The sequence below is a fragment of the Glossina fuscipes genome, unplaced genomic scaffold (assembly GCF_014805625.2).
Source record: "Glossina fuscipes isolate IAEA_lab_2018 unplaced genomic scaffold, Yale_Gfus_2 28, whole genome shotgun sequence".
NCBI lineage: Eukaryota > Metazoa > Arthropoda > Insecta > Diptera > Glossinidae > Glossina > Glossina fuscipes.
Genome location: NW_023998423.1, coordinates 13,129,742 through 13,147,968, shown reverse-complemented (window position 1 = coordinate 13,147,968; position 18,227 = coordinate 13,129,742). Strand labels below are relative to the sequence as shown.

The window sequence follows — 18,227 nt, the reverse complement described above, 5'->3', positions numbered from 1 at the left end:
TATTTACCGACAATGTTCAACAAACAAATTAACTGAAATCGAAGAACACGTACAAATGCTGTACTACGCCCTGTTTGCGTCTAGGTGCTTTATATTATCGATTGTATCAAAAGGAATATTAAGTTAAATTACTTGTGCTTTAAACACTTCATTTTACATATGTAGCGTATTTACAATTTTTTATAATAAGCCTCCAAATAGTCGAAATTTCCAACATATGTAGCTACTCAGCATTCACTTTTGATAATCTGCGATAACTACTTAACTTGTTTATGCCGTTAATCTGAAGAAATCATCAAACATCATTTGCACTTAATTTGTCAATGGTTGACGATAAATTGCATAATTTTGGAACTCAGTGGCGTTAGCCGTACGTATTATAGCAATATTTAAAAGGTCATGTAAAAATTGTTAATAGAAAAAAAGAAACCAAAGAGCTTTCTAAGGAATTCAAATTAGTTGAAATACTAGCTGAGGACTACTAGAGACTCAAAGGGTCAAACTTTTCACTTGAAAGCCAATTATAGTCAACTTAGAGATATTCTCTTGTTATACTACTGTATGTGTATTCACAATTTTTGGTACAAAAGTTCGTACGACGGTGTCCCTATCCAGAAGGACGTAACATTAAATTTTTGTCGTGCAACGTTTGTTAAATAGCAACATCATAGCGGTTTGTTAAATTCAATGATGGTTTTTAATAGTCGGATGGAAGAAAGTTGGTAAACCTGAGAGACTGCGATGCCTGCGGGAAAAAGGAAAGAAGATGAACAGAAAACAATGTATGCGAAGTGAAGAGAGGACAACAAAAAAGTTTTTGTACATTATTACAGATTATAAAAAGATATTATTTTTTAAGGAAAACTAACATTTACTTTATATATTTGAGTTGAAGGTTTTAAGTTTCTTTTGTGACATAATAAGGCTCGGAAATCTTCGGTAATTGTATTGTATAAAATGCCTGGAAACGTCTTATAAAAGTGACAAAATAGTGAAATATTTTTTTATTGATAAAATGTGAAAGTAAATGAAAATCTGCGTTTACAACACAGCGTTGCCATTAAAAATACTTTCGTTGTCTAATTTATTGTTGATATATGTGCAAATATTTCTACATAAATGATAACGTTAAGAGTAATTACAATATACAGTCGTCAGGCTATTATAAGCTGTTCTTAGCATAATCGAGAAAGAAAATTCGTTACAAATTAACTGTAGTACCGATAATGGACAAAGCCAAGAGTGTGGAAGCGTTTCTATGCGTGGAACCTGTTCATTAATATCATAGTGACAGTGAGTTGTGCGTTTGTTCGTTTACGAAACCAAATAAAAACTAAGCTAAATATATAATTTTTCTTAACTAAGATAATAATCCAGACACAAATCCGAAGGTGAAGTGTAAAGAGTGTTTGCATGGAGTAAGAATTTCGAAATGCAACAAATTGGTACAAAAAAGTGATGAAAATAAGTTGAATGCTATGAGCAACACTTGTGACTGAACACTTACGTTTTCTTGCTAATTTTATGTTCATCTTAATTTTAACATTTCCGCGGATGTTAGCAACAAAGACAACTCGACTTCGGTCTATTATTTGTATGCAATGTTTCTCTTTTCTTCAATAGCAAATTTGTGCCGTTGAGAACAAAGCAGAAATATATTATGCAAGATGGCTACACAAGCACGACAGCGTATAGCGATATTTTGTTTCAAGTAGAAAATGTGAATATATTGGGAACTTTATGCGTATCTTTTGGCGATAAGAACAGTAGAGCTGGAGTTAAATGACTACATTTTTTTATGTGTAATAATCAGCAAATTACTAACCGTGTTTAGTCAGTAAAAATGTGCGTAGCCGTATAAATGCAAATATTTGATAACGTTAAGAATAATAACAAAAAGATATAATCGTCAAGCTATGGAAGCATTTATGTGTTTGTTCGTTTACGAAACAAAATAAAAACTAAGCTAAATATATAATCTTTCTTCACTAAAATAATGATCCCGAAAGAAAACCGATGGTGAAGTGTGTTTGGGTGGTGTAAGAATATTTAAATGCAACAAATTTACACACAAAAGTAACGGAAAATAGTTAAAAACAATGAGCAAATATAGCAAAACTTCACTCTAATTTCAACATCTCCGCGGACATCAGCAACAACCACAACAGCAACAAAAACAACGGCAACAGCTAGAAAAATAGAACAATCTGTAACATGTATAATCGCAACATCGTCACAAACAACAACTGTAGTAAATCATTATTCCCGTTTTCATCATCAACACTAACATATCGGCAGCGTCTCCGAATTCTTTTCGATGTTGAGTAAACTAAACGGAATAAACTCAAGTCCAAGCTAAACTGTAATATTTCACATTATCACCTAAATACGTAAACACTAGGGAATGTTGCCTAATCAAATTGAAAATTCCTTTTTAAATGATTCCCAATCCTTTTATCGCCCTCTTTTTCTCTATCTATCTATCTATCTTTCACCCGCGATCTGCCTTTATATCAGTTTATCCCCTTTTGTTTCAAATGGGCAATAAATATATATATCCATACAAACATATGCATATGTAAAAATTTAAAATAAATATGAATAAAAAGCAAATTTAAATCATATTGATGTTAAAACATTATATTTTTCAAATGTAACGCGAAAATAAATTAAAAGAGGGAAGTAGAATCTAACGGTTGTCGCACCCCAAGTGGGGACGCTCTATATAAAATAATGGGCCCATGAATACCATACGTAGGGTACACTACAAAGTTTCCCTGGGCGTAAGACTAGCTCGTCCGGTAAGTAAGCTTCGTCCGCCCGTTTGCCCTCATAAGGGTTTTAGCACATGCATTCCGCTGCGTTACTTCCGAAATAGCTAGCTTATCAACGACACGTCCATTGGTTTACAGCCTCTAGTCTTTCGACCTTTTTAACGTATACTGTTTCTTATTACGTAAGAGGTGGCAGAAGATACGATGTGAGATCGTAGGCATCATGCATTAGAAGGACGCATCTCTCATTATATCAATCGATTCAGAATCACTTTCTGTGTCGACTTAGACCATTTGTCTGTCGTGTTTTCTTGTGTTCAACATATAGATCGAATTATTTTGCACATTTCGTCGAAATTTGGTAAATCGCCATGTTTCGGCCCAATTATAATAGTTTGGATCGAACTGCTTTGTCGACAACATCCCATATGGAATCCAAATGGAGTGTTATCAGGACCGAATTTGCAGCTTTGCATGAAAATTAGCTTTTCCTTCAAAAGCACCTGGTATCCATACAAGGTGACAGTCCTCAATTTGAGACTCATATATCATCTTATGTATTTTAATTGAATAAAGTTTAAAGCTTTTGGCCTAAAATATTAATGCGCATTAACACCCTATCCTTTTAAAAATACGTCCTTTACTAAACTTAAAACGGTTATCATCAGAGGTGGTTTGCCGGTCATAAAAAGTATTTATTACTCCTTATATTGTAACGGGAGGAATAACATTGCCACCTACGAAGATAAAATTAAAATTTGTTGGGTATCAAGCCGTATTAGCCTCTTGGGAAATGAATGAGCAGAGCTTGCATCCAAATCCGTAGCTTTTGCGCCTTTAATTATGGATGACATGAAGTTACGAAAGTTTCAAAGGTATATAGGAAAAAATTAAAGAGAAAACTGACAGAGTCGACGATGCTACCGTCTACGCTACTCGAATCTTAATTCTAGCTTTGTTCCGTCTCTGTAAGAATCTGATTCGAACCATTTCAACACATCAATAGATGCTTAAGAAACTTACTGTCTCTAACTGCGGCCGTGAACAAAATCTCACGGCCAAACGTTTACTTTCTGAATGCCAAAGTATTTCTAGTATTCGAAAATTACTTGTTCGGAGCATCTAACCCTATAAACACTTTGAAAATACTAGGAAAACTTGATCATATTTTTATTATTTTCTTGGTTGATTGTTTATAATTTACTTGTTTTTCTCTTAAGTTTAGTATTTTCCTGTTTCTCCTGTTTCCTGTTGGCTCCAACCGTTAGATATTGATGATTCGGCCTGTCGTTTTTGACTTTAAATGAACACTTCTGCAAGCAAATCAACCGTTGTCTAACATCAGATAGAGTATAGTGAACTATTTCTACAAGGCATATACGATTTCGAGTGGTAATCCTTTATTCTTGGTGTATGATAGGCCTAGTTCCAGTAGTACTGGAGATTCTTACACATAAAAATTGTATCAATTAAATGTATGTAAATTATAAATATTACACTTCAACTTGGAAAAACAAAGAGTATTGTCGTCGGGCTAGACTAAACCACATTGTCCAACACAATTCTTATTGTTGCCATAGCGGGCAACAATTATACCCTGTTTTTATAAGAATATACTGTTATGGGATTGTACTTGCAAATAAAGCCCGTGCTCCATTCGAATGGATGTGCCCAAGAGATTTAAAAATTGGGGTACTTTTCATATAAGGGATATGAGGGGTGAAGTCCTTGCATAGGTTAAGATCCAAAAAATAAGCGTTCATACCAATTTAGAATGCCAAAACACTACTACTTAGCCATTTTTGCCGAAAAGTTTTGAAAATTGCAGTGTTTTCCATATAATGACTTTTCAGAATAGGGCGTTATGTGGGGAGTGTTGGAAAAAGAGGACCGATCCGAACCATTTTCAGCGTTCTTCCTTGGATTAAACCACTTCGGCGTATCAAACTTCATCAAAATATGTCAAGAATCGCGATCTGTAATTTGAACACTAATTACATGGACGGACATCAGACGGACAGACAAGTTTAGATCTGTTTGGATTATGAAACTGAATTTAATGAAAAATTTGCAAACGTTCTTTATTACGATTATCAGAAGTTTGCATCGAATTTATTGTCCATATGCAGTAAATAAAATGATCCGTTTATGTATAGCTTTTAGTAACTATTTTATTCCAATAACGAAACTAAACAATACATTTGCATATTGAACAATCCTTTAATTCTAATTAACATGCCGAAACGAATGTCATATAAGTAATCGCAACTTTAAAATAAATTTAGATAAATAATTCATATTTTTAATGAACTGATTGTGTCATTAAATCTTCACGTTTATCGTCGATTCCTATTCTGTCTTCCTAGTGAATAACGGTTTTATTACTTAAAATCTTTTCCATTCCTAAAATGTTACGAGCAATACCATCGTTATATTCTGGTTGCTGAACAATACTCGCCGGTCGTTCCGATTCCTGGAATTGAATAAGAAAAATATAATCGGGAAAATTATCAAAACCATACAAAATATTATGAATCAAACCTCAGATTCTTCCATATCCTGGGGATTTGTCCAGATTTCGGTACCAATGATTTCGCTGCCCGAGGCTGAGGATAGCACTGGCCTGGCCGGTATAACAGGTGATCTTATACAAACTCTTAGCATAGACAAAAGCAAATTCATTGAAATTCTTCTTATTGGTAAGATATTTCATAATGTCTTACTTGTTCACATCTTCCAATTTCTTAAGTAATCTCTCGTTTTCCCTGCACACTATTTCTTGATCTCTGAGTATAGTTTCCCTAACCGTAAATAGATGATTATTTTCCTGACGCAAAGCCTCGTTTTCTTGCATATACAGCTTAACTAACTCTGCCAGCTCACTGCTATCTAATTCCGGTAAACGTTCTATATGTATTTTTGGTAGATTTGTACTCTCTCCGATCTGTTGCAAGTCAACTTCCTCATCTTCATCTTTTCGCTCACTATTTAGCTCGTGATGTAGATGGAGTACAGTTTTTAAATGTTCATTTTCCATTTCCAAAGATTTTATTTCTCGTTTTAAACTCAATATTAAAGCTTCGCGGGGGTCCATCATTATAACCGGTTTAGTGCGAATACGTTTCGCTCGCGAAGCATAGCGTAATGTATTTAAAGTCTCAGCAAAGTTGTAACGTGCGGGTGAGACGCAGGCTATCATCAAAGTTACGCCATTGCCAGCCAAACTGTCAGCCAATAATTTGGTAAGTTGACTATCTCGATACGGTATATGACCAAAACGTTTCTTGTTATCACTAAGCGACGCAATGCAATATCCTATATATGAAACGTGCAATTAAAAATACTTGTATCATTTGTTTTTTGTCGCTGTAAAGCTTACCCAACACCATTAAACTTTTATTGATATTGTTGGCTTCCTGTAATGTTTTACCGGCGCTCATGGTTTTCTTCGTTAATTCGCTCCCAGCTAAATCGACAAAGTTGATCTTACCATGCTTCGATAAGAATACACCGCCATCTGTTTGTTGCTCTGATACAATATGTACCGTAAGTATGGTGTGAGATCGTGACGAATGGTCGTTCATTGCATGAGAACCTACGGCACGATTACGCATACCTAAGGAAAGAGAAAATAATAAAAGTTTGTTAAGATATTTAATCAATACATTTCGATGGCCTTTGAAGAAAGGCACTGACCCCTATTAGAAGGAAAGCAAAATTCATTGTGGGAAAAAATATCATAATATTATGACCTACGGCAAATATTGATTTATGCAAATATTTTACTCTGTTCCCCCATGGCGGGTATACATAAATCTTCTCGTAGGTTCGCTTGGGGAAAGTGTGCGTACTTTTGTTTATCATTGAATATTTTTATTCGTCTGTCCAGCGCTTTCACCGATTGTAAATTATCAGTTAAATCGATCAAACATGAAAGTTATCTGTGATAACATAATAATTTCTCACTTAATATCTGAATTCCTGTGATCGTGGAAGGACAGATGGACGTCATAATTCAGAATGTAGTTGCTGGGCAAGTAAATGAAGAACTCATTCCCAGAGGGTTTGTATAAGGTTTTTTTTTTTTTTTGATGAGACTTTGTTTCCTCCTGTTTCCCTTTTGTTGACGTGTGCGTGAGCCTCTCAAGGGCTGCTGCAAAATGCTACTCGAATCAAAGCAAAAATAAAGAAAAAGTTTGTGCTAACATCAGCGCAGAATTGTTGCAATGAGCTGCCGTCCACAGTTTATAATGTCCTTATAAAAACAAGCACCAGCACCAAGATCATAAGAATGAATAAGGATGTCATAACTAGTTTCAGGAATTGGTCAAACGGGATGGATTAGATATTGACAAAGTTAGCTTTCAGCAGAATTACATAACATGGCAAGGAATGGACATAGGAATCGAATTACTAAAATTAAAATCTGATAAGAAGTGTTTTTGATAAAAAAAAAAGAAAAACAACGAGAAAAAATACCGGGCTTTACTGTTTGTATCTTTCAATAGTGAGTGGACGAACGTCTTTTTATCTAAAAGCCTACGCAATGTGTACAAACCTTTTTGATCTGAACTCAACAAAACCCAACCGCTGCTTAACTCTTATCTCTAAATGGGGTTTTATATTGTATCTTTGATTTTGAATTATGTAAAAATAACAAATTCTTTAAAGACGAAGCAAATAAGAAAATCTTGTCCGGCTGGAACCGAACTTTTTATCCTAAGTAAGTTAACACATTATAGTCTGACTAAGCCGACTACTAAATATCCCACACCCGTTGTGATACAGGGTATATAAAGTTTATACGGACGTGTGTCACACGCAGAAGCACTTAAAATAGCCCCACCTTTTATTACACTGCCTAAGCTTGTCTGCCCATCTATCGGTCTGACATCTGTCCAAATAAAAAAGCTACAAATATTTTAACATCCTTTGCAAAAAGACAAATGCTCGCGGAAATGGTTCGGATGGGTTCACTTTTTCAAGTACTACCCATATAATGCCTTATTCTGAAGAGTCCTTATTTGGAAGAAATTGAAATGTTCAAAATTTCTCGAAAAAAGTGTTAGTATTTCGGCATTCCAGATTGATGAGAAAACTTTGGAGCGGCTTTGGAGCAAAATATATCAAAGGCTTAGTATAAATTATAGATTATTGGTACTTTATTATCTGCATCCTAATGTTGACCATTGACTATTTGCTAAGGAAATACACAGTTAACGGACGCACGGACGAATGCCGCTAAATTAAATTTAAAGATCTCGCGCTGATCATATCACATACGTCCAGCTTTTTTTACACGACAGATACTTTCCTTAGGAAGCCGTGCAAACAATCGTGTAAAAAAAACACGCATCATGTGTAAAATAGAAAAACTCCAGAAATACTTCCCGAAAAACCGCCTAAAAAAAGTAATAATGAACATTATATTACAAATTCTATTAAAATTAGTGTAGAGTGAAAATCCCGCCCACAACTCCAACATAAAAGGATTTAAATTGAAAGTAGAAATAAAAATATTGATCGCTATATGATAACAAGCGTGCACGCGGACCAAATATATGCTACCATTAATAGATATGTCAAATACGTCTAGTACGTGAAGTATTTCGTTATTAACGACCTCTGCTCTTCTTTTTGTTTTTGTAAAGTCTGTTATTGACGCCTGGGCATAAACCGACCAACTTCTAATCACGGTATTGGGTCAATTGTATTTTGTGGCTGTATAAATAAGTTTCCGTAAGACTGACAAAATTACAATTAAAAAAAAATTTTATTTGAAATTCGTGCTAGAATAGAAAATTTGTGTAAAAATGTATTTGTTCTTATTCGTGAACCGTGTTCTTTTAAATTTGAGTAACAAAGAGGTGGCTGTATATACCTATTCTTACAAAAGGCTCGACAACAGCGAAATAAAGGCAATGCTTACGTTTTGAGGTACTTAGGTACTCTGATTAGTTTCATTATATGTCCACGTGTACTTGTTTAATACATATTTGAGTCGATCGCGTAAAAACTATTACTTACCTTCTTCTAAGACTGCCAACAAATCATCTAATTCTTGACAGTCAACATTGAAAAGATTTTCGACAAAGAAACCTCCCGATTTCTTAGACCAACGCACAGCCAATGATTGACGCATCGAACCAGGATTTAGTAAATCAATTACCTAAACGCGCATAATAAACATGAAAGGCAAAAAATGGAAAACAAAAATCTTTTGAAATTTGATTCAGTTGACCCTTTTAATGATTGGTTCGTATCGTTGATTTAATTTTTGTTTACTTTTGTTGTTATTCACTTATTTATATTGTAGGCTCTATTAACATCGAGTATATATTAAAAATTGATGCAACCGCATAATATAATAAACGTACGCCTGTTTAAAATGGTGGAGGCGTTTATTTACTATAAAAGTAAACATAGTTGCGCATGGCTTTCCGTTGCGGCCAAGCAATTTTCAAAAGTGGCACGCGATTTTTTATTTAAAAAAAAAAAAAAAAAATGCCTTTTTGTTTTTGTTTTTACTTCTTCGAGCGATTTGGAAAACAAATTTTAATATTAAATGCAAACTTACCCGTTCATTATAGATTTCTAAAAATGATGCCTTTAATATGAAATGAAAGTCCTTGCGGTTCTTTATCAAACGGAAGAGGTATACGAATGAACGGAAGATTAGGCCATGACGGGGATCAGTTAAATTAGGTTTTCCCAAAAACTTGAAATATTTGTAGCAAAAATTAATTCGTAACGTAAGTTGAAGGTAAATAAAATCAAATACTTACCAAATCGGGGGGTCCGGTTAGGGTATGAGTTTTACCTGAACCCGTTTGACCATAACAAAAAGCTGTGCAACTGAAACCTTCAATGGCCATTTCAATGATTCGCTTAATGCCTGAGTAGTCTAGAATATCCTCTTGAGTAGCTCCCGGCTCAAAAACCACATTGTAGGTAAACACTTTCACATTATCCCGATTGTTATTAGATTGCTGCTGCTGCTGGGCCATATGACGGCCATCGATCTGCATAGTTATGCGAATGGAAAATATTTAAAACAAAACGATAGCCAATTTTAATAATAAGACTTACTATAATCTGTCCATTGCCTTGATGTATGAAAGAAGAAGAAGAAGAAATTAAATTAAATATAAAGTTGAGGTCTTGTTCCGCCTTTAAGATAATTAATATGAAATCTCATTACATTACCGGGAAATTGTAGTATCGAAGCATTCCTATCGCGTCTCTCTTTGGGATTTAAGGGTCGTACTCGCACCACCACTTGAATGTTGTCATCAGGCGTGCACGGTTCACTGCTCGCCGACTTGGAGGCCACTATCTCTAAAGTGTCAGCGCTGCCAATTCTAAAATTTATTTAAGACAAATTTTGAAAAATACATATTAAAAGGTGAACTTGACTTTGAACTTTTCAGGGCATTTTTCTCTTTTCTGTTTTCTTTTTTATTTTTTTTCTTATTTTTATGAAAAGAAAAGCTAAGCAAGTAACTTAATTATTCATGTGTTAGTTTGTTAAATACAAAAAATTGCATATATGCAAATTTTTGTTGATTTTTCTTTATAAAAGCACGGTCACCCATTTTGCCACCTCTTTCTCTCTCACTCTCCCGCTCATACGTTCTATGGACATGCTCGCGTGTCCTTAGTCATCAATTGTCACAATGCATGCCTTTTTTTACTTATCAGAATTTACCAGTGACTTAATGTAGGTTTGCTTAATGTAAGCAAATGGTCAGTGAGGTCAGTGTCTCGTCCGGAAGCGGTGGTGAATACCAAAACTCTTTCTTTTGAACGTCCTATAGAGGCGATACATTCAACTTCAAGTCTATATAAATAAATGATTAGAAATATTAACAAAAAAGGAATGTTTATACATATATATATATATATATATATGTATATAGATATAGTATTTTTATACAGACTTAAGTTTCATTGCTCCAAACGTTAATGTAAATTTAATTAAATCAACTAAGAACTAAAAAATATTTTTATTCTAGGTTTTCATTATTATTTTCAGAATTCATGATTTTCATTTATACGCCGTTGGTACCTCTGTTAAAAAACGCGGATAAGTGAATTAAAGGCCTATAAAATATTGCTGGGCTTTTCACATTCGCCAAACTTAAACTTTTGTAGTAGCCCTCGTGGCAAATCGAATATGAAAATAAACTTGATTCCTTCACAAATAAGTTCACTAGAGTTAAAGACAACCTAGTGAATAGCTAAGACCGAAGGAATAATGTTCGATCACTACTGGTTTCGACTGATGTCAAAAAATTTGGTTTTTCTCGTTTTCACATCACGAAATGGCCTTGAAGAACAAGCGGCCTTACTGTCAATATTCTCAACTTTCATGTTAATACGATCCATCAGTAACCCTAGCAATTAGACTTAGAACTAGATTCTTGTTTTTTAAAGATAGACTAGATCGTTATTCCAGCCGCTTTAATAAAGTTTAATATTTTATTGTTAATATATTCTCCAAATACTTTCAAGATGTCCACACAGTTCCCAAGGCATAAACCGAAAAAGAGCACATTGGTCGATAGAAAATGATATTCTTATGAGAAAAGCTGGTATTTTCGGAATGAAAATTCCATTCACTATCTCTATTGTGCTTACAAGGTAGTCATTGCGAACTGTAGCAAGCATGAGTTTTTTCAATAACAAAAACAATTGTGAGCACTAATTACGCGAAGCAATTAATCTAATTGTAGAAAATAGAATGTATAAAAACACTTAATAAAATTTTTAATTAAGTAAAACAGCTTCTTGTTAAAACGAATCATTTCTAATTATAGTAAAACATGAGGATTTTAAACCTTACAAGCAATAGATGCTAAACCTATAGCTCGACAATGTAATATAATACAACGTGAATACAATATGCGTGTAATTGTAAATTGTAAAATTTGAAAAGGTTCTTCTATGCAGCGGGGTAATCACACAGTGTATAAAAAATGTAGCTTTCGTTTTTGTCAAGCAGCTGAATACAAAGGCGAGATCTGACTTTTAGCTGTGTGATTCGCCCCAAAGATAATGAATATACGGACCCAGAAGTCAACTGAAGTCGCTTCCTAATCAGTAGTTTATAGGAGAGTCCTATAGAGAGGAAGAAGAACAAGAAGAAGAAGAAAAAAGACTTGTATCAATTGTATATAGAAAGTATACCAGAACCGTTCCAAATTTGTAATAACTTTGGATATTATTAAGTAAGAAGCCTTACAGTCACGTTTTTTTATTGCTTAAAGAATAAAATTTCACGATTAATCAGATACTTTGTGAGTACCGAAGCCTTTTCAATATTCATTGTCTCGTTGTCGTCGCGTCGAAGCTTACTTCTTGAAAATGCCTGGAGGACACAACATAGAACGTATAACTTTATTAAAGTGATTATGCTAAAAATTTAGGCTACCTTATAAAAAAAGAAGAGGCGACAGTGTTAATTGCTTGTGCTTATCGTCCTGTTTTAATTCTAGGACTTACATCTTCGAGCTAAATAAATTATAACAAGTAAGAAAGTTATATTCGGCTTGGGCTGAGTCTCGTTTACCCACCACTATTGAAAAGTCCACCATAATTAAATTATAACTAAGACATTTTATCGCAACTTACTCTCCACATCCTTTCAATTGATGTCTATATCAAAGATATTTTTAAGAAAACATTTATTCACCTAAGGCGTGTGGCGTGTATTAATTTAGAATTAACACGCTTGGCTTCTCCCATTCTACTCTCCAAATTCTTTTATTTGATACCCATATCGCTGGTATTGCTAGGAAAAAATTAATTCATCAAGCCGTGGGGTTAAAATATTTATTTTGGAATTAACCCATGTTTAGGCAGTTAATATGTCTTCATTTGAGGATTGTTCGAAGTAGTTTTAAGCATTCTGTCTTGTTTGCCTTATCATAAATAAGCATAAAGCCTCAAAAATGTGTAAAAAATAAAATTGAATCTCTTGTAACTTTGTGTGGACATGGCCCACGTTTCCATTTTTTTCACGTAGGTAGTAGAGTGCTTCGTAAATGTGGAAAATTTCAGCTTCCAACTTTTATAATTTCTGAGTAGCAAGAAAAATCCCCAAACTTTTTTGTTAAGAAAAATGGAGTTGCATTCAGTCCATGCTCCAGTGCGGGCATTTGCTCTGACCAATTTGGACCATTTTCAATACCAAAATGAGCGCAGAAATTGCCAGCTTCTATCAAATTTTAAGTAGGTTTTCACGTTTGCGACCAGGAAAGTACCAACAACAAACACCACACAGACACACGGACGCACCGACGTAGCTTAATCAATTCAGATGATCAATCAAGGATATATATACCTTGTAGGATCTTTGAGACTTTCTTTCCCGTGTTCCAAAATGAGTGTAAGCGTATCCCTCGATAGTGGTTGTATTAACAATATTAACAATAGCATCCATTAGTTTTAAAAGACAATTTTTTTGTGCGTTGCATAGATTCACCAAAAACACAATTACGTCACAATTTTAGCGGACTAAATAATTGTGATCATGGTAGTAAACCTCGCGCTTTGTATATTTTTGGAGCCACGGCTCACCTTTAGATACCCTCTATTATCCCACAGGTAATCATATAGTGGCTTTTCAAAATAAGGCATTCTAAGGGGACTGGTCGAAGAAGTGGTCCGATCGAAATCATTTCCAATAGCGTTCGCCTCAAAGCCAAAATTCATTAAAATATCTCGAAAACACAAAAAAAAACGAGACAGACAAACGGACAGACAAAATGAATTCAGATTGAAGAAGAAATGATTGAAAAATTGAGAAAATAGTTTAATATAAAGTCCTTCTGGGTGTTGTATATATCCGCACAAACTTAATCTACCCTTGTACCACAAAACTGGGGCAGGGTATAAAAGCTTAACAAAGTACACCATCATTTTCATATCGATTGCTTTTAATTGCCGGGTAAGTGCAGTGATTAATCTATTTTTGTTGTAATATGTTTCATTTGTCAATATTTCATTCATTGAATTCATTTCTTTTATAGTATTTCTCCCTGTGAGTTACACGTTTGCCTTATGATATCGTTCTTAAAGTAAAGGTCATGGAGTATCGTAGATTTACTACTATTTTTATTGCACATAATAGTTGAGATTAGTTGATTTTACTTGTGTGCGTCGTAAGTGATGCAGCATGTTAGTCTGGCGATTCAGTCAAAGAAAAGTTATTTCATCAGGCAATGGGGTTCATTAAAATCGATCGGTTTTAAATTAAAATTTATATATAATTGCCTCAGTTCAAAGTTGCTTTAACTTTTGACTTAAGGCTCACTTCTACTATGAAGCGTTTCTTTCTTCCTTTCTTAAACTATGGCGCAAAGATCATGACCAGATTAAAAATCGATTAGGAGAAGTCTAAGAACTAAAATTAAACTCTTATAATGTTCACTGTCGCGGACATAGCAAGCTATTCCACCCTGAGTGATAAAAAGTAGGTCATCATAACGAAGGCATTGAATAATGGATTTTAGTTGTGAAAAATCTTCTACCAAACCATATTGACGTGATGTCAATTTTCTCAGCATTTTATATCCATTGCGACAACGGATGAGGTGAGGTGAACTTATTAAGGAAATATGGGAATTATGTAGAAAAAAGAAATACCTCTTCAAAAGTACAAGCTACTACTACTAAAATACTAAAATACATGAGTGAATGAATCGCGCGATAGACAAGCACGTGACACTTCTAACAAAGAAACCAAGTGCTATGTTTAGAAAGTGTCAACTTTCAGACAGGATGATTATCAAAATTTCGTATCATTAGTTTAAAACTGCAATGGTTTTGATGAAACTATTTTAATCTCATCTCAAAAGCGGAATTTCATGTCACAGACGTTCAAACTCAGCTCATTGCTTTGAAAAGAGTTTTAGTGGCTCTTGCCCATCGATAATAAAAATTTACCGATCGTTTGCTGACATTGAATGACATAGCGCAGGCATCGGTGGTGCTGAACGAAATGAACGTCGAAATATGGAGCGTACAACATAAAACAATGGAAAAATTCCAGAAATCATTCTCACGAGCTGAATAGTGATATTACAAGGCCATAATTGACATCCTAAAAACATCAGAAGACTGTGTTCAGGCTTCGCTCTCCAGCGCTGAATAGTATTATTACAAGATCATAATTGGCAAATTGAAAACCTTAGAAGACTGTGTCCACTGCTATGCATAAATATTTCAGCCTAAGAAAATTGTCATACTACGTTCCGTAATAATGATTCGAGGGTTTGAGACGGTTGCATGAACTAAAGTTGAAATTCCTGTCATATCCTCCAGATCTGGCACCAGTGATAGATAAATATGTATATGTTTGTCAACTTGAAAGCGGCGATCCAAGAAGAAACATTTGAATCAAAGCTTAAGGTCATTGCGAAAACTGAAGTGTGTTTTGAGTGTGCTTTGAGAAGTCATTCTAAAAAAAAAGTTTAATCGAAATGCTGCACGAGCGTTGAAATGATTGTATCAAAAATAGAGGCGTCGTCAGTTTGTCTGGTACTGTGGGCGTATCAACCAATTCGATCCAATGACCCATTTTCAAGAACTTTCAATGTTTCTGCCTGTTCGAAGTTCATAGCTGAAGTTCAATGCTTAAGCCGGTAAGAATACACCTGTGTGTTCCCTGAAACTTGCTTCTGGGCGTTGCAATCGTTTTGAGATAAGGAATATACCCCACATTCTTCGGGGATGCCCACAAAAAACAATCACAAAAAAATGTATGAGGATATGCAATTAGATAATGTATATAAAATATTCTATAGAACACGTACATATATATATATATATATATGCCTATGTTTTTCTTTTGTCAAAGTATTTTTTCATTCTTATAAATCCAATCGGAACATCGAATCTTGCTGCTTGCTAATAATAATAATATTTCTTTATTGACTAGAAAAGAAGCAAGAGAGAGACGATGAGACGACTTCCCTAGAATATAGGTTCCTCCTATATGCAAGTTATTCATACTTTAAATGGCTGAAATGCCTTAGTTATACGTCAACGGGACGAAAGTGCTTTTCAAAAGCGTTATCCATATCTTTAGTCGATGAAAGGAATTTTTAAAGGCATTATTCACGCCTTAACTCGGCGTAAGGAGTTTTTAAAAATATTAATTAAACCTTAAGTCGACGAAAGGTGTTTTTAAAGGCATTATTCATACCTTAGGCCAACGAAAGGAACTTGTAAAGCCGTTAAGTCAACGAAAGGGGTTTGTATAAGTCACGATGACTTTTGGAATATTTTCAATTCAATAGCAACAAACACTCCAAGAATTGTCGCTAGAAATTAGGCACTAAACGAAAAAAGTATTAGATAAAAACGAAAGTGATAATTAAAAAAACTTTAACTTCTAACTAAAACGCAGTCGGTATTCTTCAAGCGGGAAATTTACATCATCAAAAATGGATTAGGTCTAGGATAACTTGGCTATGAATTTTGAAAAAATGTCGACTTTTTTACGCCCATTCGATGTCAGTTATTATTGCGTAAATTTTCTAATTTAAAGCGAAACAAGTTCGCAATAGATTGCGGTTGATCGTGTTTCTCGAAAATGTATTTTACAAAATTGCGTATCTCCATAATATGCATGTCGTATTAATGCATAAAAGTAAATCTTAAAAGATTGTGACATTTATTAAATTTATTTCACAATTAATTGTCGTCTATTATATGGGATTTAATTCTCGTTACTGAAAGTGAAAAGTAAAACACCTAATTGGCATAAGCAACGAGAGTTAAACTATTATTAGTTTAACTGCATGAATTAAACATTGAAGGAATATACAATATATATATAGAGGGGGGTTAGTACACGTTTTACGCATTTAGTTGACAACTTACTCGTTTTCTCTAGAACGTAGAAAGACTGGTGTATTCCTAGAACTGGAAGTGTTGGCAGTTGACTTTTGTGAGTCAAGACGTTGCATACCGTTGGTGAGGCTACGTGAACGCGGTAACTTTTGACCGTGACCGCATTGACGTTGTGTCGGTGTAATGGATTTACCAAGATTACGGCGTGGTTTGGCATTTGAAGCACGACCACGACTTGTCATACCACCCCCACTTGAACCTTTATAACTGCTACCACTACTGCCGCCACTACTATTTAATTGAGGTACACTCGAAGTACGATAAACCATTTTAACAATTTACTTATTATTTATTTATCATATGATATTTTCGTTTTTATTTTTATTATTATTTGTCATTTGTGAATTGCAAAATAATATTTTAATATCTTTTAATATTTCCTTCCTTCCCTTTTTTCGGCAGCGATTATAAGCTTCATATAAAATTGTATATTTTTCACTTCGTTACATACATATCATAAAGCCATAGTGTTTGGTTATCATGTAGTTCACTGTGTAATTTAACTCACTCTTTCTTCACATTCAAATCACTTTCAACATTTAGCCGTTAATTTTCATATCCCTTCCGTTCATTATGAAATTTCGGCTCGCACTAATTTCCCGCTATAGACGAGACTTCGTTTTTGTATGGCAATCGTGAATTAAACGAGTAAATGTTATCCTTTTTAAAAGAGAGATTTATGGTAATTGGTTATTTCGCTTACATACGGTCAACTGAAATGGTTTTTTCTCTTAACAGCTAAATATTGACCATCACTAATAACGGTAATAAAGTTTCATTAGTAATGAAATAAGAAATTCTTGATTACCTTAGTTAATTAATAACGTGATAATCTTATATGGGAAATATTTTTGATTTATATTCACTCCAGAAGTGTTACACAAAATGATATCGAAGACAAGTTAATAATAATAACACATAGCAAAAGTTATGTCCGTCTGTCCTTCTTCGAATTTCTTATTGCTGCACCATTAACGATCGCAACCATCGAAATCTGACATATCATTAACATTTAACTATTTAGACCTATTGACATATACTGACGTATTGCATGTACCTATTTCTACCAAAACAGGTCAATTTGGTCCATAATCTCTGCAGAATCGCCATAATTGCAAAAACATTTCCTGATCAATTGAGAATCCAAAATAAAACAAGTAAGAATGCTACAATCGACTGTTGGGTACTCTACACCACCTCGCTTATTTAATAAGACCTCAAAAATTGTACACTAGTCTTATGTAAATGCCTAATTCTCATGAAGGCTCTCATATTGGAGGATACTCAAACGTCGAAGGAGGACAAAATTACCAAACATAATTTACTTACTGCCAATAACAAGCAACAAGTTAAGCTTTATCCACATAGAAGACTTTGCTTTTGTTGTTTTTTTGTTCTTTATTTTTGTTTGTTTGTTTGTGGGTTAATCTAAAAAATAGGTCTGTATGATCGAGATTGCTTGTGATTTACTATGCAAAATTCTTAGTCATTATATATTAAAAAATATATTTTTGTCAACTAAATCCTTATTGT

General features: G+C 34.1%; 1 protein-coding gene across 1 annotated transcript; it reads right to left on the bottom strand.

The window, feature by feature from the left end:
• Window positions 1-5,136: 5,136 nt before the first annotated feature.
• Window positions 5,137-17,413, bottom strand: LOC119636364 (kinesin-like protein KIF12). Its single transcript, XM_038031679.1, has 10 exons — window positions 16,665-17,413; window positions 9,981-10,135; window positions 9,864-9,880; window positions 9,560-9,796; window positions 9,352-9,492; window positions 8,802-8,943; window positions 6,154-6,390; window positions 5,498-6,089; window positions 5,316-5,430; window positions 5,137-5,247 (listed from the first exon to the last, which is right to left on the bottom strand). Exons 1-10 carry the CDS (start codon window positions 16,961-16,963, stop codon window positions 5,137-5,139), a joined length of 2,046 nt encoding a protein of 681 aa, XP_037887607.1. The 5' UTR covers window positions 16,964-17,413.
• Window positions 17,414-18,227: the final 814 nt, after the last annotated feature.

Coding starts and splice junctions, on each gene's coding strand:
- LOC119636364 (XM_038031679.1), bottom strand. CDS start 16,963: ATGGTTTATCGTACTTCGAGTGTACCTCAATTAAATAGTAGTGGCGGC. Junction 10,136..16,664: donor CTACGTTCTAGAGAAAACGA/GTAAGTTGTCAA, acceptor AATAAATTTTAG/AATTGGCAGCGCTGACACTT. Junction 9,493..9,559: donor TAACCGGACCCCCCGATTTG/GTAAGTATTTGA, acceptor AAATATTTCAAG/TTTTTGGGAAAACCTAATTT.